The 21251-nt window shown below is 38.0% G+C and overlaps 1 protein-coding gene across 1 annotated transcript in view; it reads left to right on the top strand.

The window, feature by feature from the left end:
* Positions 1-21251, top strand: part of LOC127410763 (pleckstrin homology domain-containing family G member 3-like) — a 78982-nt gene that overhangs the window by 52191 nt on the left and 5540 nt on the right. Inside the window, exons 5-16 of the mRNA XM_051645980.1 lie at positions 7676-7745; positions 7834-7880; positions 8324-8474; positions 8583-8714; positions 13246-13428; positions 13719-13811; positions 13885-13971; positions 14067-14100; positions 14233-14334; positions 15451-15483; positions 19239-19723; positions 20954-21058. Coding sequence (XP_051501940.1) covers positions 7676-7745; positions 7834-7880; positions 8324-8474; positions 8583-8714; positions 13246-13428; positions 13719-13811; positions 13885-13971; positions 14067-14100; positions 14233-14334; positions 15451-15483; positions 19239-19723; positions 20954-21058 — 1522 coding nt within the window. The remainder of the gene's footprint in view (positions 1-7675; positions 7746-7833; positions 7881-8323; positions 8475-8582; positions 8715-13245; positions 13429-13718; positions 13812-13884; positions 13972-14066; positions 14101-14232; positions 14335-15450; positions 15484-19238; positions 19724-20953; positions 21059-21251) is intronic.

Genomic DNA, 21251 nt, shown 5'->3' with positions numbered 1-21251 from the left:
CTAGCAGTGCCTAGCTACATGTTAAAACATACTAGCAATGCCTAGCTACATGCTAAAACATATTAGCAATGCCTAGCTTCATGCTAAATGCCTAGCTTCATGCTAAAACATACTAACAATGCCTGTCAACTTGCTATAAACACCAAGCTACATGCTAAAACATACTAGCTATGCCTAGTTACATGCTAAAACATACTAGCCATGCCTAGCTACATGTCAGAACATACTAGAAATGCCTAGCTACATGTTAAAACATACTAGCCATGCCTAGCTACATGTCAGAACATACTAGAAATGCCTAGCTACATGTTAAAACATACTAGCAATGCCTAGCTACTTGCTAAAACTTACTAGCAATGCCTAGCTACATGCTAAAACATATTAGCAATGCATAGCTACATGTTAAAACATACTAGCAATGCCTGCTAACTTGTTATAAACACCTAGCTACATGTTAAAACATACCAGCAATGCCTGTCAACTTGCAATAAACACCTAGCTACATGCTAAAACATATTAGCAATGCCTAGCTACATGCTAAAACATACTAGCAACATGTTAAAACATATTAGCAATGCTTAGCTACATGTTAAAACATACTGCCAATGCCTAGATACATGCTAAAACATACTAGCAATGCCTGTCAACTTGCTATAAACACCAAGCTACATGTTAAAACATACTAGCAATGCCTAGCTACATGCTAAAACACACTAGCAATGCCTAGCTACATGCTAAAACACAATAGCAATGCCTAGCTACATGCTAAAACACACTAGCAGTGCCTAGCTACATGTTAAAACATACTAGCAATGCCTAGCTACATGTTAAAACATATTAGCAATGCCTAGCTACATGCTAAAAAATACTAGCAATGCCTAGCTACATGCTAAAAAATACTAGCAATGCCTAGCTACATGCTAAAACATACTAACAATGCCTGTCAACTTGCTATAAACACCAAGCTATATGTTAAAACATACTGTGCCTAGCTACATGTCAGAACATACTAGAAATGATTAGCTACATGTTAAAACATACTAGCAATGCCTAGCTACATGCTAAAACATATTAGCAATGCCTAGCTTCATGCTAAATGCCTAGCTTCATGCTAAAACATACTAACAATGCCTGTCAACTTGCTATAAACACCAAGCTACATGTTAAAACATACTAGCTATGCCTAGTTACATGCTAAAACATACTAGCCATGCCTAGCTACATGTCAGAACATACTAGAAATGCCTAGCTACATGTTAAAACATACTAGCAATGCCTAGCTACTTGCTAAAACATACTAGCAATGCCTAGCTACATGCTAAAACATACTAGCAATGCCTGTCAACTTGCTATAAACACCTAGCTACATGTTAAAACATATTAGCAATGCATAGCTACATGTTAAAACATACTAGCAATGCCTGCTAACTTGTTATAAACACCTAGCTACATGTTAAAACATACCAGCAATGCCTGTCAACTTGCAATAAACACCTAGCTACATGCTAAAACATATTAGCAATGCCTAGCTACATGTTAAAACATACTAGCAACATGTTAAAACATATTAGCAATGCTTAGCTACATGTTAAAACATACTGCCAATGCCTAGATACATGCTAAAACATACCAGCAATGCCTGTCAACTTGCTAGAAATGCCTAGCTACATGCAAAACATGCTATAAATGCCTAGCTACATGCTAAAACATACTAACAATGCCTGTCAACTTGCTATAATCACCAAGCTACATGCTAAAACATACTAGCAACATGTTAAAACATATTAGCAATGCTTAGCTACATGTTAAAACATACTGCCAATGCCTAGATACATGCTAAAACATACCAGCAATGCCTGTCAACTTGCTAGAAATGCCTAGCTACATGCAAAACATGCTATAAATGCCTAGCTACATGCTAAAACATACTAACAATGCCTGTCAACTTGCTATAATCACCAAGCTACATGTTAAAACATATTAGCTATGCCTAGTTACATGCTAAAACATACTAGCCATGCCTAGCTACATGTCAGAACATACTAGAAATGCCTAGCTACATGTTAAAACATACTAGCAATGCCTAGCTACTTGTTAAAACTTACTAGCAATGCCTAGATACATGCTAAAACATACCATCAATGCCTGTCAACTTGCTAGAAATGCCTAGCTACATGCTAAAACATACTAACAATGCCTGTCAACTTGCTATAAACACCAAGCTACATGTTAAAACATACTAGCTATGCCTAGTTACATGCTAAAACATACTAGCCATGCCTAGCTACATGTCAGAACATACTAGAAATGCCTAGCTACATGTTAAAACATACTAGCAATGCCTAGCTACATGCTAAAACATATTAGCAATGCCTAGCTTCATGCTAAAACATACTAACAATGCCTGTCAACTTGCTATAAACACCAAGCTACATGTTAAAACATACTAGCTATGCCTAGTTACATGCTAAAACATACTAGCCATGCCTAGCTACATGTCAGAACATACTAGAAATGCCTAGCTACATGTTAAAACATACTAGCAATGCCTAGCTACTTGCTAAAACTTACTAGCAATGCCTAGCTACATGCTAAAACATATTAGCAATGCATAGCTACATGTTAAAACATACTAGCAATGCCTGCTAACTTGTTATAAACACCTAGCTACATATTAAAACATACCAGCAATGCCTGTCAACTTGCAATAAACACCTAGCTACATGCTAAAACATATTAGCAATGCCTAGCTACATGCTAAAACATACTAGCAACATGTTAAAACATATTAGCAATGCTTAGCTACATGTTAAAACATACTGCCAATGCCTAGATACATGCTAAAACATACTAGCAATGCCTGTCAACTTGCTATAAACACCAAGCTACATGTTAAAACATACTAGCAATGCCTAGCTACATGCTGAAACACACTAGCAATGCCTAGCTACATGCTAAAACACACTAGCAATGCCTAGCTACATGCTAAAACACACTAGCAGTGCCTAGCTACATGTTAAAACATACTAGCAATGCCTAGCTACATGTTAAAACATATTAGCAATGCCTAGCTACATGCTAAAAAATACTAGCAATGCCTAGCTACATGCTAAAAAATACTAGCAATGCCTAGCTACATGCTAAAACATACTAACAATGCCTGTCAACTTGCTATAAACACCAAGCTATATGTTAAAACATACTAGCTATGCCTAGTTACATGCTAAAACATACTAGCCATGCCTAGCTACATGTCAGAACATACTAGAAATGCCTAGCTACATGTTAAAACATACTAGCAATGCCTAGCTACATGCTAAAACATATTAGCAATGCCTAGCTTCATGCTAAATGCCTAGCTTCATGCTAAAACATACTAACAATGCCTGTCAACTTGCTATAAACACCAAGCTACATGTTAAAACATACTAGCTATGCCTAGTTACATGCTAAAACATACTAGCCATGCCTAGCTACATGTCAGAACATACTAGAAATGCCTAGCTACATGTTAAAACATACTAGCAATGCCTAGCTACTTGCTAAAACTTACTAGCAATGCCTAGATACATGCTAAAACATACCATCAATGCCATACCATCAATGTCAACTTGCTATAAACACCTAGCTACATGTTAAAACATATTAGCAATGCATAGCTACATGTTAAAACATACTAGCAATGCCTGCTAACTTGTTATAAACACCTAGCTACATGTTAAAACATACCAGCAATGCCTGTCAACTTGCAATAAACACCTAGCTACATGCTAAAACATATTAGCAATGCCTAGCTACATGTTAAAACATACTAGCAACATGTTAAAACATATTAGCAATGCTTAGCTACATGTTAAAACATACTGTCAATGCCTAGATACATGCTAAAACATACCAGCAATGCCTGTCAACTTGCTAGAAATGCCTAGCTACATGCAAAACATGCTATAAATGCCTAGCTACATGCTAAAACATACTAACAATGCCTGTCAACTTGCTATAATCACCAAGCTACATGCTAAAACATACTAGCAACATGTTAAAACATATTAGCAATGCTTAGCTACATGTTAAAACATACTGCCAATGCCTAGATACATGCTAAAACATACCAGCAATGCCTGTCAACTTGCTAGAAATGCCTAGCTACATGCAAAACATGCTATAAATGCCTAGCTACATGCTAAAACATACTAACAATGCCTGTCAACTTGCTATAATCACCAAGCTACATGTTAAAACATATTAGCTATGCCTAGTTACATGCTAAAACATACTAGCCATGCCTAGCTACATGTCAGAACATACTAGAAATGCCTAGCTACATGTTAAAACATACTAGCAATGCCTAGCTACTTGCTAAAACTTACTAGCAATGCCTAGATACATGCTAAAACATACCATCAATGCCTGTCAACTTGCTAGAAATGCCTAGCTACATGCAAAACATGTTATAAATGCCTAGCTACATGCTAAAACATACTAACAATGCCTGTCAACTTGCTATAAACACCAAGCTACATGTTAAAACATACTAGCTATGCCTAGTTACATGCTAAAACATACTAGCCATGCCTAGCTACATGTCAGAACATACTAGAAATGCCTAGCTACATGTTAAAACATACTAGCAATGCCTAGCTACATGCTAAAACATATTAGCAATGCCTAGCTTCATGCTAAATGCCTAGCTTCATGCTAAAACATACTAACAATGCCTGTCAACTTGCTATAAACACCAAGCTACATGTTAAAACATACTAGCTATGCCTAGTTACATGCTAAAACATACTAGCCATGCCTAGCTACATGTCAGAACATACTAGAAATGCCTAGCTACATGTTAAAACATACTAGCAATGCCTAGCTACTTGCTAAAAAATACTAGCAATGCCTAGCTACATGCTAAAACATATTAGCAATGCCTAGCTACATGCTAAAACATACTAGCAATGCCTGTCAACTTGCTATAAACACCTAGCTACATGTTAAAACATATTAGCAATGCATAGCTACATGTTAAAACATACTAGCAATGCCTGCTATCTTGTTATAAACACCTAGCTACATGTTAAAACATACCAGCAATGCCTGTCAACTTGCAATAAACACCTAGCTACATGCTAAAACATATTAGCAATGCCTAGCTACATGTTAAAACATACTAGCAACATGTTAAAACATATTAGCAATGCTTAGCTACATGTTAAAACATACTGCCAATGCCTAGATACATGCTAAAACATACCAAGCAATGCCTGTCAACTTGCTAGAAATGCCTAGCTACATGCAAAACATGCTATAAATGCCTAGCTACATGCTAAAACATACTAACAATGCCTGTCAACTTGCTATAATCACCAAGCTACATGCTAAAACATACTAGCAACATGTTAAAACATATTAGCAATGCTTAGCTACATGTTAAAACATACTAGCAATGCCTAGATACATGCTAAAACATACCAGCAATGCCTGTCAACTTGCTAGAAATGCCTAGCTACATGCAAAACATGCTATAAATGCCTAGCTACATGCTAAAACATACTAACAATGCCTGTCAACTTGCTATAATCACCAAGCTACATGCTAAAACATACTAGCTATGCCTAGTTACATGCTAAAACATACTAGCCATGCCTAGCTACATGTCAGAACATACTAGAAATGCCTTGCTACATGTTAAAACATACTAGCAATGCCTAGCTACTTGCTAAAACTTACTAGCAATGCCTAGCTACATGCTAAAACATATTAGCAATGCCTAGCTTCATGTTAAATGCCTAGCTATATGTTAAAACTTACTAGCAATGCCTAGCTACATGTTAAAACATACTAGCAATGCCTAGCTACATGTTAAAACATATTATCATTGCTTAGCTACATGTTAAAACATACTAGCCATGCCTAGCTACATGTTAAAACATACTAGCAATGCCTAGCTACTTGCTAAAACTTACTAGCAATGCCTAGCTACATGCTAAAACATATTAGCAATGCCTAGCTTCATGCTGAATGCCTAGCTATATGTTAAAACTTACTAGCAATGCCTAGCTACATGTTAAAACATACTAGCAATGCCTAGCTACATGTTAAAACATACTATCATTGCTTAGCTACATGTTAAAACATACTAGCAAAGCGTAGCTACAGGTTAAAACATACTAGCAATGCCTAGCTACATGCTAGAAACACCTAGCTACATGTTAAAACATACTAGCAATGCCTAGCTACATGCTGAAACATACTAGCAATGCCTGTCAACTTGCTATAAACACCTAGCTACATGTTAAAACATATAAGCAATGCATAGCTACATGTTAAAACCTACCAGCAATGCCTGTCAACTTGCAATAAACACCTAGCTACATGCTAAAACATATTAGCAATGCCTAGCTACATGCTAAAACATACTAGCAATGCTTAGCTACATGTTAAAACATACTGCCAATGCCTAGATACATGCTAAAACATACCAGCAATGCCTGTCAGCTTGCTAGAAATGCCTAGCTACATGCAAAACATGTTATAAATGCCTAGCTACTTGCTAAAACTTACTAGCAATGCCTAGCTACATGTTAAAACATACTCGCAATGCCTAGCTACATATTAAAACATACTAGCAATGCCTAGCTACATGTTAAAAAATACTAGCAATGCCTAGCTACATGTTAAAACATATTGCCAATGCCTAGATACATGCTAAAACATACTGCCAATGCCTAGATACATGCTAAAACATACCAGCAATGCCTGTCAACTTGCTAGAAATGCCTAGCTACATACTAAAACATGCTCGCAATGCCTAGCAACATGCTAGAAACACCTAGCTACAAGTCAAGACTTGTTATCAAGAAATATATTTGTGCTAGACACATTTAGCTACATCCTAAAACATGCTTGCAATGCTTAGCTACAAGCAAAAATATGCTAGCAATGCATATCAACATGCTAGAAACACCTAGCTACATGCAAAACATGCTATCAATGCCTTGCTACATGTTAAAATATGCTAGCAATGCTTAGCAACATGCTAGAAACACCTAGCTAAAAGTTAAAACATGCTAGCAAGAAATGTATTTGTGCTAGACACACTTAACAACAGTACATGTTAAAACATGCTTGCAATGCCTAGCTACAAGCTAAAAATGCTAGCAACACCTAGCAAAATGCTAGAACATACTTTATCTGACTTGTGTAACTGTAGGGCCTATATAAGATGAAAACGTCAAGGTTTTTAAACTTTTAAGACTTTCAGACAAGGCTTTGTCAAACAACAAAGTTTGTCTACAAAATTGATCAAAGTACTTACAGTATTTTGTAGCTCCTTTTGGTCTCACGCAGTGCCAAAACTAATCTAATCACATATGTTTGCAGTAGAGGTTAGACCTTCATTACATGTCATTGTGCATTATTTTAATCACTTCAAGAAACATTTTGTAGCTCCTGTTGGTCTCACGCAGTGCCAAAACTAATCTAATCACATTTGTTTACAGTAGAGGTTAAATCTTCATTACATGTCATTTTGCATTATTTTAATCACTTCAAGAAACATCGTTTTCTTGATCATTTATTTGTATTGCATCTTTACTTAACTAATGCAAGATCTTGTGGCATTCATAACCAAATTGCGGAAGTTTTCTTATGCTCTCACTGTTTTATGTTCCCTTTCAAGTGAACTATTGCAGTCTTTAGACATGTGCGGCAACGATCCTGTGGCCATTGCACGCTGCTTTGTGGACAAGGTATTAAATATACCTCTAAATAACACTTAATGTTATTTAAATAACAAAAATGTTCCAGTTCCCTGATTTTCTCTCATTTCTTTTGCAGAGCGACTATTTTGACATCTACACGCAATACTGTACAAACTACCCAAAGTAAGTAAAACGCACTGTTAATAAGTCTATTTTGGTCCCTTGTGCAAGCGGCTACTGATGCAGATGACAGATTATTCCTCCGAGTCAACAACGTCCTTCATGTACGACATCAACAGACAGTTTGAGTGACATCCACCCACTGAGAGAACCCATCTGCGGTCTGGATGCGTCGCAGTGCAGTCAGCCACACGCAGCACACGTCGTGTTTGTTTTCCTTTATTGATGCCCATTTTGTTTGCAGAAACCATTTCCAAGCTCATATGAAAGTTTAGAAGTGTTATCCACATTTGAACTCTTCCAATAGTGTTTAAAAAGCATCTCAGGATGAAGCACTTCATGAAGTTGCTTGAGAGAATGATCTGGAATCTAGACAACTTATTCTAAACTGTGGAATGCATTTCTGCTGTATTTACAAAGAAAATCTTCTGTCTCTCTGTCTGTAGTTCAGTGGCGGTGTTGACAGACTTTTTGAGGAATAAAACTTTGGCAAAGTTCTTCAGGGATCGTCAGGCGTCTCTCAAGCGCTCTCTTCCGCTGGGTTCATACCTGCTCAAACCTGTTCAGAGGGTTTTGAAATATCATTTGCTTCTTCAGGTAACACACGTTCCTCATCTTGCCATTTACTTCTGCAATGAGACTAGAGAGAATTAAGAATTTTTTTTTGTACTTTCTCTTACTGTATTTGTTTTGCTCTTTTTACAGGAAATTGCCAAACACTTTGGCCCTGAGCAGGAGGGTCATGATGTGGTGATAGAGGCCATAGACACCATGACAGGAGTCGCCTGGTATATCAACGACATGAAGAGAAAACACGAGCATGCAGTGAGACTACAGGTATGGACTCAATGTTTTTGTTGATTTCTTTATTTTGGGTGATATGGTGTAGTGATTAAGACTCAAAGCTAGTAAGTAGAAAGTTGCTGGTAGTGCACCAAAATGGACAATTCTGTCATCATTTACTCACCCTCATGTCGTTTCAAACCTGCATGACTTACTTTCTTCTGTGGAACTGTCTTGAATAAGCAAAAACGCGTATGACTTCAGAAGACTTGGAATAGAGCAGTTGAGTCGATTGCTTTTATTATGTGATTTTTATGGTGCTTTTTTGAGCTTGAAAGCCCTTGGTTACTGTATGCTTTCACTGTATGGAAAAATATCTCCTTTTGTGTTCAACAGGAGAAAGCAAGTAACAGGTTTTATATGACATAATTTTTGGGGCAACTATTCCTTTAGAAGAGATGCAAGGGGCCCTATTTTAAGAGCACTAAGCACGGCGCCATGCCATAAGTCATAAGCGTAAAGTCAAATGGCATGGCCCTGAAGTTTTTGTATTTTCGTGCAAGCATGTGCTAAGTCTAGGCCTAGGCCCTGGCGGAATCACACACGCAATATGCTTATGGGCTGGGTCAAGTGCAATTTAATTTGGAGGTTTTTCTTCGGTTAATGAAGCGTTCTATTTCATAGTTCATTCCCTCAAGCACCAGCGATATAAAAAAAGACAGCACATTCATAAGAAGTCGGCAGTGTAAATGGACTGTATGCACTGAATTAGAAGAATTAAAAATATGGACATGCTCCTTTTATATGCTTAGAAAATGTTATTCTAGTCTAGTCAGGATTTGGATGGATGCACTGTTTAATTATTGGGAATGTAAGTATTATTAATCATCTGACACACAAATCATGGGTAGTAATAACAGTGATTGTATCGGCACACACCTCACTTCTACCGCTCGATTTTGAACAATTAAGGTCATTTATTGAAACAGGAAAAAATTTAATCAGATTTTACACTTCAAACAAAAATATAATCAAAATAATAAAATAATAATATTTTAACACTCTCTAACTTCCACCGGCACCTTTTGCAGTGACTTAATCACTATGACAACAGGTGAAAAAATACCAATACAAATTAGATCGTAAATACAATTGTAAATATAAACATTAAAATAATAATTGAAAAGTAAACCATGATCTCTAGAAACTTTAACACACATCTCATAAATGTTTGTTTAATAAAACGGCTACAACAGTGATCGTCAGGGACATAATTTGATGTTCCACTATATTTTCAGAGTTTGGACATGAACTTCATCACCGCCTGTTGGTGAATCTCCAAACTGCAAATGCAGGAACTGAGTTTAGACGTTGCACTAAAAACGTCTATTTCTCAGGAAAATAGCAAATTGCGCTTTGCGCCACTTCATTATCTTACAAAAGACCCACAGTATGGGTCAGTACACTCACAGATAGCGCAAACACTCCCACCCACGCCCACTTGCGCTTTGCACTGGCACAAAAATAAAGCCCTAAGATTAAATATTCCTCTGAGTATTGATGTTGACTATCACACCTGGAGTCACGAGTTTGAATCCAGGGCGTGCTGAGTGACTCCAGCCAGGTCTCCTAAGCAACCAAATTGGCCCGGTTGCTAGGGAGGGTAGAGTCACATGGGGTAACCTCCTCGTGGTCGTGATTAGTGGTTCTCGCTCTCAATGGGGCGTGTGGTAAGTTGTGTGTGGATCGTGGAGAGTAGCATGAGCCTCCACATGCTGTGAGTCTCCGCTGTGTCATGCACAACGAGTCACGTGATAAGATGCACGGATTGACGGTCTCAGAAGCGGAGGCAACTGAGACTTGTCCTCCACCACCCGGATTGAGGTGAGTAACCGCGCCACCACGAGGACCTACTAAGTAGTGGGAATTGGGCATTCCAAATTGGGAGAAAAGGGGATTAAAAAATAAATAATAATAAATAAAAAGATGATGTGTGTGTAATTTCTGCACCACTAGCATCACCAGACAGAATTGCAAAAGTGATTTTCAAACAGTTTTCCAAAAGAATCCCCTTTCTGCCATTTTTCTCATGGTCCCACAAGCAGATGACTGGAGTAAAACTGCAATATTAATACCTGAGTGTTCCATTTCAAGCACTTTAATAACTTCTGGTGTTATTACACCTTCATGTCATATTCAGCAGATGAAATATGACTGAATTCAATTTGCAGTGTTAATGAGCTTCATGCTAACATATTATCATACTCTTTAGTTAATTATAATAAGAGATACTGTAGCTCCAGTACTGGAGTACTGTTTATTAATATAACTGGGTTAACACATGTAACTGTTATGAGTGCTTTAGGGATGCTGTGGTGTAGTAGTCCATGCTCTAGGCTGATAGCTAGATGAAGATGGCCATGAACTAACTCTAAGTTAATGACAACTTTTTGTGAAAATCACACAAACAAATTCAGCTGGCCCTGATCATGCGCTGCTCAATTAGTCTAGTCAGTATAGTATAGTCTATGCTAGTTATTCTAGTTATTCTATTCTAGTCTATTCTAGTTATTCTGTTCTAGTCTATTCTAGTTATTCTATTCTAGTCTAGTAAGTATAGTATAGTCTATTCTAGTTATTCTATTCTAGTCTATTCTAGTTATTCTATTCTAGTCTATTCTAATTATTCTATTCTAGTCTAGTAAGTATAGTATAGTCTATTCTAGTTATTCTATTCTAGTTATTCTATTCTATTCTAGTCTATTCTAGTTATTCTATTTTAGTCTATTCTAGTTATTCTAGTCTAGTAAGTATAGTATAGTCTATTCTAGTTATTCTATTCTAGTCTATTCTAGTTATTCTATTCTAGTCTAGTAAGTATAGTATAGTCTATTCTAGTTATTCTATTCTAGTTATTCTATTCTAGTTATTCTGTTCTAGTTATTCTATTCTAGTCTAGTAAGTATAGTATAGTCTATTCTAGTTATTCTATTCTAGTTATTCTATTCTATTCTAGTCTATTCTAGTTATTCTATTTTAGTCTATTCTAGTTATTGTAGTCTAGTAAGTATAGTATAGTCTATTCTAGTTATTCTATTCTAGTCTATTCTAGTTATTCTATTCTAGTCTAGTAAGTATAGTATAGTCTATTCTAGTTATTCTATTCTAGTCTATTCTATTCTATTCTGTCTATTCTATTCTAGTCTAGTAAGTATAGTATAGTATAGTCTATTCTAGTTATTCTATTCTAGTCTATTCTAGTTATTCTATTCTAGTCTAGTAAGTATAGTATAGTCTATTCTAGTTATTCTATTCTAGTCTATTCTAGTTATTCTATTCTAGTCTAGTAAGTATAGTATTGTCTATTATAGTTATTCTATTCTAGTCTATTCTAGTTATTCTATTCTTGTTATTCTATTCTAGTTATTCTATTCTATTCTAGTTATTCTATTTTAGTCTATTCTAGTTATTCTATTCTAGTCTAGTAAGTATAGTATAGTCTATTCTAGTTATTCTATTCTAGTTATTCTATTCTAGTCTGTTCTAGTTATTCTATTCTAGTCTAGTAAGTATAGTATAGTCTATTCTAGTTATTCTATTCTAGTCTATTCTAGTTATTCTATTCTAGTCTAGTAAGTATAGTATTGTCTATTATAGTTATTCTATTCTAGTCTATTCTAGTTATTCTATTCTTGTTATTCTATTCTAGTTATTCTATTCTATTCTAGTTATTCTATTTTAGTCTATTCTAGTTATTCTATTCTAGTCTAGTAAGTATAGTATAGTCTATTCTAGTTATTCTATTCTAGTTATTCTATTCTAGTTATTCTATTCTAGTCTAGTAAGTATAGTATAGTCTATTCTAGTTATTCTATTCTAGTCTATTCTAGTTATTCTATTCTAGTCTAGTAAGTATAGTATAGTCTATTCTAGTTATTCTATTCTAGTTATTCTATTCTAGTCTATTCTAGTTATTCTATTCTAGTCTAGTAAGTATAGTATAGTCTATTCTAGTTATTCTAGTCTAGTAAGTATAGTATTGTCTATTATAGTTACTCTATTCTAGTCTATTCTAGTTATTCTGTTTTAGTCTATTCTAGTTATTCTATTCTAGTCTAGTAAGTATAGTATAGTCTATTCTAGTTATTTTATTCTATTCTAGTCTATTCTAGTTATTCTATTCTAGTCTAGTAAGTATAGTATAGTCTAATCTAGTTATTCTATTCTAGTCTATTCAAGTTATTCTATTCTACTTTATTCTAATCTAGTCTATTCAATTATAGTATAGTCTATTCTAGTTTATTGTCTTCTAGTTTGTCTTTTATTCTATTCTAGTTTATATAGTAATGTTTATTCTAGTTTCTCATTTATTCTATTCTATTCTATTCTATTCTATTCTAGTATGTATGGTGTAGTATAGTATTTTCTATTTGTCTTGGTTATTCTATGCTATTTTATTCTATTGTAGTATGTGTAGTGCAGCATAAGTTAGTCTAGTTTATTCTGTTTTAGTCTAGTCTATTTTACTATGTATAGTATTTTCTATTCTATTCTATTTTTATTATGGCATGCTATCTCATTACAGGAGATTCAGTCTCTGCTTCTGAACTGGAAAGGTCCAGATCTGACCACGTATGGTGAACTGGTTTTGGAGGGAACATTCCACGTCCATCGTGCCAAGAACGAGAGGACCCTCTTCCTGTTTGATAAGATGCTGCTCATCACCAAGAAAAGAGGAGAACATTATGTCTACAAGACTCACATCTCGGTATCTGATTCTTTGAAATGATCAGACATGGTCAGTTATTTAGACATGTCTCTCACTGGCTGTTCTGGTTATCTTGATGAGTCGCATGGTTTGAAATCGGATGCTGTTTTCTCGGTTTTGTATGATCTAAAATCTATTCAGATAAGGCTTGTTTGAAGCCATTATAACTATGTGAACTTATCTGACCCGGAGTTTGATTATTATACACCACCTAATCAATTGAAAATAAAAGATTTTGGCACAGCAAACAACCAAAATTATACCTAATGTTTTCTCTGTTTTATTTTCAGTGTTCCACACTAATGCTGATAGAAAGTGCCAAAGACTCGCTTCGATTCAGTGTGACGCATTACAAACACCCAAAACAGCCGCACGCAGTTCAGGTGTGTATGAACTCACTGCACACAAACTGCTCAGGCAAGTTGTTTTCAGTTGATCATTGTGCTGTTTTCTCAGGCTAGAACATTGGAGGAGAAGAAACTCTGGGCTCATCACATAAAGAGACTCATTCTGGAGAATCATCACGCTGTTATACCACAGAAAGTATGTAAAAAGTCTAATATTGAAACAGATGAACATTTAACTGCACCAGCAATGATTACAATTTCATACAAATTTGCTCTGCTAATGATTTTCAGGCCAGAGATGCGATCTTGGACATGGACTCAATGTGTAAGTTGTCTTTAGTTTCACTGTAGAATGACATTTGGTCACAGTGTCTCATGAAGTTACTTGTTTTTGTAGTTATATATATATATATATATATATATATATATATATATATGAATATATCTCCTGTTACAGGCCCAGTAAAGTACCGCTACAGTCCAGACCGGCTGAAGAAAGCCACGTCCTGTCACAGTGACAGTTTCTCTGGAGGCGCTCTGAAGGAGCGGAGACGATCTGGTGAGTGTGTGAGTGTGTGAGTGTGTGAGTGTGTGAGTGTGTGAGTGTGTGTGTGTGTGAGTGTGTGTGTGTGTACGCACGTGCGAGTAAGTGAGTACGTGTGTGTGGTGTGCGTGTGAGTGAGTGAGTATATGTGAGCGTGTGTGTGGTGTGCGTGTGAGTGTGTGTGAGTGAGTGAGTATATGTGAGCGTGTGTGTGGTGAGCGTGTGTGTGGTGAGCGTGTGTGTGGTGAGCGTGTGTGTGGTGAGCGTGTGTGTGGTGGCGTGTGTGTGGTGGCGTGTGTGTGGTGAGCATGTGTGTGTGGTGTGCGTGTAAGTGAGTATATGTGAGTGCGCGTGTGTGCGTGTGAGTAAGTGAGTGCGTGTGTGTGGTGAGCATGTGTGTGGTGTGCATGTGAGTGCGTGCATGTGAGTATATGTGAGTGCGTGTGTGTGCATGTGAGTAAGTGAGTGTGTGTGGTGTGGGGTGTGTGTAGTGCGTGCGTGCTTGCGTGCGTGCATGCGTGCGTGAGTGTGCGAGTGTGTGAGTGAGTGAGACTGAGTGAGAGTGTGAGTGTGTGTGCGCATGTGCGAATAAGTGAGTGCGTGTGTGTGGTGTGCGTGTGAGTGCGTGTGAGTGAGTGAGTATATGTGAGTGTGTGCGTGTGTGTGGTGAGCATGTGTGTGGTGTGCGTGTAAGTGAGTATATGTGAGTGCGTGTGTGTGCATGTGAGTAAGTGAGTGCGTGTGGTGTGGGGTGTGTGTGCGTGCGCGTGCGTGTGGTGAGCGCGTGCGAGTATATGAGAGATGATCTGGTGTGTGTGTGTGTGTGTGTGCACATGTGTGTGAGTAAGTGAGTGCGTGTGTGTGGTGTGCATGTGAGTGAGTGAGTATATGTGAGTGTGTGCGCGTGTGTGTGGTGAGCGTGTGTGTGGTGAGCATGTGTGTGTGTGTGAGTGCGTGTGAGTATATGTGAGTGTGCATGTGTGTAGTGAGTGAGTGAGTGCGCGTGAGTGTGTGTGTGTGTGTGCACGCACAGTTCTCCTTCACTTTTATAAATGAAAGTATTAATGTAGAACACATGCAACCAAATTCACACTACAGAATTGTTTAGTTGTCTACTGTTATCTTCGACAGAGCCAGCGAAACGAATCGCACGGACCACTAAAGGTAACACTTCATAATTCATTTCATGTCCCTTACATACTGTACATGTGTAAGAAATTACTTCTTACTAATGAATAGCTGGTGCCAACTTTTATAAAATTATAAGCGTCACATTTCTGCCTTTAAACCCTCCAAAAATGGACCCCATTGACTTCCATTGTAAATGTCTCACTGAAACACAGATTTGTGCTTTTTTTAAAGAACAGGAGGAACAAGTTAAAATCAATTTTTGTGGTAATTAATATTATTCCAAAAATGCTGTTGATTGAGCTAAACTTGTATTGAACCCGGAATATTCCTTTAAATCTTTCAAACATTGATAAACAAATCACCAAACAGGAAAAGTCAGCTCTCCTATTTAAAGAACCGCTATTAAAAACAAAAGATCATAGATGTTGTTTGTAAACAAAGAAAGTTTCTAATCAGATGGAGTCAGGCCAGGTGCATCATGTTTGTTTGCACTTATGTGGGTGACACATGCCCGTATGTGCATGGCATCACCTCTGCCCGCTTTAGCATCAAAGACTCGACTCGTCCCTCCTGTGTGAGATCAAAGGCCGCAGCCCGTACTCTCCACCCGCTCACATAATGATTTTAATTATGGAGTCTATCAGCCGGAGGCTTTGTCACGCACCCGTCCTTCTCTGTTCACAAACCTGTTTTTGGCCTCCATCAGCTCTAGCGCATTATACAGTCTAATTTGCAGAAAATGAAAAGAAAAGACAAGCAGTTTCATCTTATTCATGGCCTCCCTTTCTCCCACTCTGTCATGTAATTTTATCACCTTCCAAATGAAGTTGTCATTTTCATTATTGGTTTTTCCTGCTCGCCTCTTGGAAATCAGTGGGGAGTGTCTGACTTCGCTCTTAGGTAGCTTAGAGTATCCGTATCGAGTTAACTTGATCAACTTTGCATAGACCTGGAAGAACACGCCGATGCCATGCTGATCCATTTTTAATACTCTGTTACATGCAACCAGCATAGAAAATGTACTTTATGTTAGGAGGCTTTGTAAATAGTGCTGTGATTTGTAATGCATCTTTGGCTCATCTATTGCCATATTAATGGACCCTTTTTACATTTTCTGGTTTTAGAACGTGGAAGTAAACTATAGCGGGAAACTTCTGTAGCAATGAACAGGAGAGCACAACGAATATTATTTTTGTGTTTCCAGATTTACTTCAAAAGCAAATGAAAAGAAATACTTTTTTACATTTCTGCAAATTTCCAAAATGGCAACAAAACCAAAAAAAATCATAGAGAGATGGATTACATTAGAAATTGGTTATATATGTTAATAAATTTACACTTAAAAAAATAAAAAATGTAAACGTTTTAGATTTACGCTACTAAATACGGTGGAAATGTGTCATCACAGTCTGTAAAAAGGGTCGATAGGTGAATTGTCATATTAATAACATTAATTTGCATTTCTGTTTTTGCATTCTCTAAATCGCCCTGCAACATCACTCAGGCACTCTTAAGGTAAGATTTACACATTTACTTTTTTGCCCTACAACTACAAACTTTTTGGTAACACTTTTTAGGAATCCCATATTTATAATGCATTGTAAAGGCATTATAAATGCATTATAACCACAATTATAATACATTATAATGCTTACCTAGTCATAAATATACCTTAGAGTATTATACATTATAACATGACCAACATCAAATTTTATCTGCAGAAGTTATAATGTATCATATATATTTCTATTATATCTAATTAAGTATATTTTAAGTAAAGTGACAAAAGCTATGTCTTCTAATAAACATCCATAAGATATTCGTAAGAGGTTATAAGCCATCACAAGTCGAGCTTGTAAAAGACTTATTATAAATATTGCAAATATTGCATTGCTTTATTATATATTTTCATTAGTTTCATTTAAATAACACCCTGTTTATAAGAAGACATTGCTTTTATAACTTAAAGCAGGCTAAGACCACTTATAATAACGTCATGAAGCCTTAGACAAAATGCTGCTGGTTTTTTTTCCAACTTGTGCGGGAAAAAATTGGATGATAATTATAATTTGGATGATACGGTATAAATATGAATATGTGAATTATTATAATGAATTATAATTGTGGTTACAATTATTTATTAGACATTGTAACATATTGTAATGTGTATTATGAGATTTTATGAATGCATTATAATGCATATTATAAGTCTGTGATGAGGAGGAGGGCGGGGCCGGGCCGTGAGTGCACACAGCCGGCCCCCATTCAGGCTAATCAGCCAAGGAGAGGGATACGGCCGAGCCAGATGCGGCAGTTCGGGAAAGAGAGAGCCACACGCAGCTGCCGTGTGTGTATTTGTTTGTGTCTTTTTAAGTTTTCATTAAACATTATTTTGATGGTTCGTCCGGTTCCCGCCGCCTCCTTGCCCAACCTTAACTTGTTACATTGGTGCTTAAGCCCGGGAAGCAGGAGGGATGCGCTGTCGTGGAGTCTTTGCCACTGCCGTCCGCCCAAAGGAGCAGCCGCGGCCGTCCGCCGGGGGACGGAGGAGTCGCTGCCGGCCGCCTTGAGTTGTGGAGCTGCTGCCAGGGGCGGAGGGGCTCGCTACCGGCCGCCAGAATGCAGAGGGGCGTTCCATTCACCAGGGGTCAGAGGACTCGCTCCGGTCCGCCCGGGGAGGAGCGGCTGTCGTCCGCCAGAGGGCGGAGGAGTGGTCGAGGACCAGGCGACGGCATGTCGGGAAACCGGCGAGCATTTTTTTTTCTCTCTCTCTCTCTCTTACTTTCGCTCCGCCTTGCCCTTTCCCTCTCCTGTTTCCCTCCCATTGTCTCCATCCCAGGTCTAGAAAGGCAGGAGGGACAACGCCCCCACTCAGAAGGGGGGGGGGGATATACGTCATGCCGGGGATTCCCCAGTCTGAGGCAAAGGAGGGAGAAGAGTGGCAAGGAGGAGGGCAGGGCCGGGCCGTGAGTCCACACGACTGGCCCCCAGTCAGGCTAATCAGCCGAGGAGAGGGATGAAGCCGAGCCGGATGTGGCAGTTCGGGAGAGAGAGAGCCACACGCAGCTGCCGCATCTGGCTCGGCCTTATCCCTCTCCTCGGCTGATTAGCCCGATTGGGGGCCAGCCGTGCAGACTCACGGCCCTGCCCCACCCTCCTCCTAGTCACAAAGTCCTTAACAATGCAAAATATGGGCTTCATAGAAAGTGTTACCAACTTTTTAGATCAAGCAGAAATGTGTGTAGTTACAAATAAGCCCCAAACACTGGGGAATGTGACAAATGATGGGAATGTTGGGAAATGTAGTTGTTTCACAAGCCTGTTGCAAAAGTGTGTACAAACAATGATCTACAGTCAGCATTCATAATTAAAACTTAAAAATGAAGTGTATATATTTTTCTGTTTAAAAATTAAAATTATTTTCTCTTTGATTTAAAATTATAAGTCATTTGTAGTTTGAATTTTCTCTGTGGTGCTTTCAAAACAAAAAATGTATTTATTTATTTATTTATTTTATTTATGGTTTTTTTTTTGTTTTTGTTTTTTTTGAGCACCCTGACCACTCTGACACGGCAACATTGGCATAATGGCATGAGTTTGGGGCGGGGCTGTTTGTTTACACAACCAATGGCAGACAGGGAGAGTGTTCAGGAAACCTGTTTGAAAACAGCCACTGTAGATTACACACTTTACCTTCAATTGTGACTCTTTAATTTACACGGCATAAAAATCAGAAAGCCCTGAGTTTCCCCACTAGTAATAATGGTATTTGTGGTGGCGTTAATGTGCGCTCATCTTCTCATTTCATTCTGACATGAAGGCAGCATTAGTTCAGGTCCATTTCAGGTCCAGTTTTGCTCATTTATTCTCACCCCTCAACGTAACTTCTTCTGATTTAACGCTCCAGCACGCAGACAGCGAAGGCACTCTCTTAGTGGACATAGAGCGCCGTTCCATGCCGCCTGCCGCCAACATCTCCTCCCTGAGCACAAATCCGGTTAATCTAAAGGCCATCATACCTGTAATCGTGCAGAACGGACAAGAAGATCTCGAATCTAGCACCGGCTCGCTGGATGACCCCTCAGAAAAGAGGCTTAATGGAGAGGAGGAAGTGAGAGCGAATAATTCAGAGGACAGGCTGGAAGGAGAGAATGCAGAAGAGGAAGTTCTGATGGGGGTTGATCAGGTAGCTGACTTTGCCACTTCAGTGTTGGCCGCCATCACCTGCTGGCAGTGTAGAGCCAGAGCTTTGCTTTCCGATCAGATCACAATGGTGAGGCTCTCGTGTCATGTATCGCTATTTCCTGTCTGTAAACCCGCAGCCGCCACTGCGCTATTCGTCTAACCTGTCAGTCAAGTTCACATCTGCTGCATGCTGAGACTGAATTCTGCTTGTGCACCTCACACTTCTGATGCTCAAATGCTCTTGATGTTTAATCGCATGAATCATTGCATGGACTAAAATCTGCATGCATGGGCACTTATGGTCAATAAGCTCTCCTTAGTGTGCACTTGGCCTGTCTTTGACATTTTGCATGTGAGTTTGTGTCATATTTGTTTTGGGGTTCTCAACTGGTGGTTTGTGAAATGGGATGCCGGTCTGTTTTGATACTGTCCTGAAGAAAAACCACTGATTTACAGGTTTCTTTGCAGTATCATATTGATGGATGAGGTAGCCTGATAGATTGATTGTACTTTATTAATCCCACAGGGGAAATTCACAACAATCAGCTAATTTTACGATACAAAATAAACACTATACTGTACAATATACAGAAAACATGCACATTATACAGACACTATATATATATATATATATATATATATATATATATATATATATATATATATATACAAAATAAACTCAATATAAATGATGCAAAATAGTGGACAGTACAGAAACAGAAGTGTAGAAATAGTCATATTGTGCTTTTTAAAACTTTTATACTTGAGGGCAGATGCTTCAATAAGCATCATTTTGATTCAGTATGTGCTCATGTTGCAAAAATGTAATTTGCTGTAATGCATCGTTTACAGTGACATGTCATGCTGGGGATGTTATGGTGTTTTATGGTTAAGATCCCATGCATAGTAATACGTCAGTCGGGTGTCTCAAAGTGTGTTTGTACTCGGTGCCACAATGGGATTTTGTGATTGAAGTTCGACTTCAAAGGGAAATTTAACTGTCAAATTTGGGGGTTGGAGGTCGGATGGCTTGCCTTCCGTAATTAAATGAAACAAAGGTTCCCGTTTTTATTGTTTTTTGTTTGATAGCGCTCAAAAGCAATTTCAGAAGGTCAGTTGTGTGTGGAAAAACATTGAAATGCATTGATGCTTATAAATGAATTGCAAATATTTAGAAAAGGTTGAAATATCACTCAGCTGGTAAAGAGCCCTCAAAACAAATGACAGGAGGTCACTGTCGACCTTCTGTGACCACAGTCACTCAGTACAGCCGTACAGCTGTTAAATTCCTGTCATTTGCTGTATTGTGGTCACACAGGACAGAGATGGAAGTTGGGTTAATCTGCAGAACTGGCCAATGAACAGGAGCCACCAGACTCCATCAGAGGATAAGCCTGAGGATAATTTGAGTCTTTTTGGACAGGTAACACCCTGTTATAAAACTTTCATAGTGGCTCAAGTGAGCTCAACATAGGTGCTAAATCTGTAAAAGCATTAAGATTCTTCACTCATAATCTGCTTTGGCAGTCAATAGCTATTGATTGAATGGAATCGAACAATTGATTCCACCTCTGATGCCCAAATATGCTTTCTATGTATACTTGGACGGCTTTGGG

Source organism: Myxocyprinus asiaticus, chromosome 20 (genome assembly GCF_019703515.2).
Source record: "Myxocyprinus asiaticus isolate MX2 ecotype Aquarium Trade chromosome 20, UBuf_Myxa_2, whole genome shotgun sequence".
NCBI lineage: Eukaryota > Metazoa > Chordata > Actinopteri > Cypriniformes > Catostomidae > Myxocyprinus > Myxocyprinus asiaticus.
The sequence above is the reverse complement of the archived record's forward strand: the minus strand, read 5'-3'. Positions and strand labels throughout refer to the sequence as shown.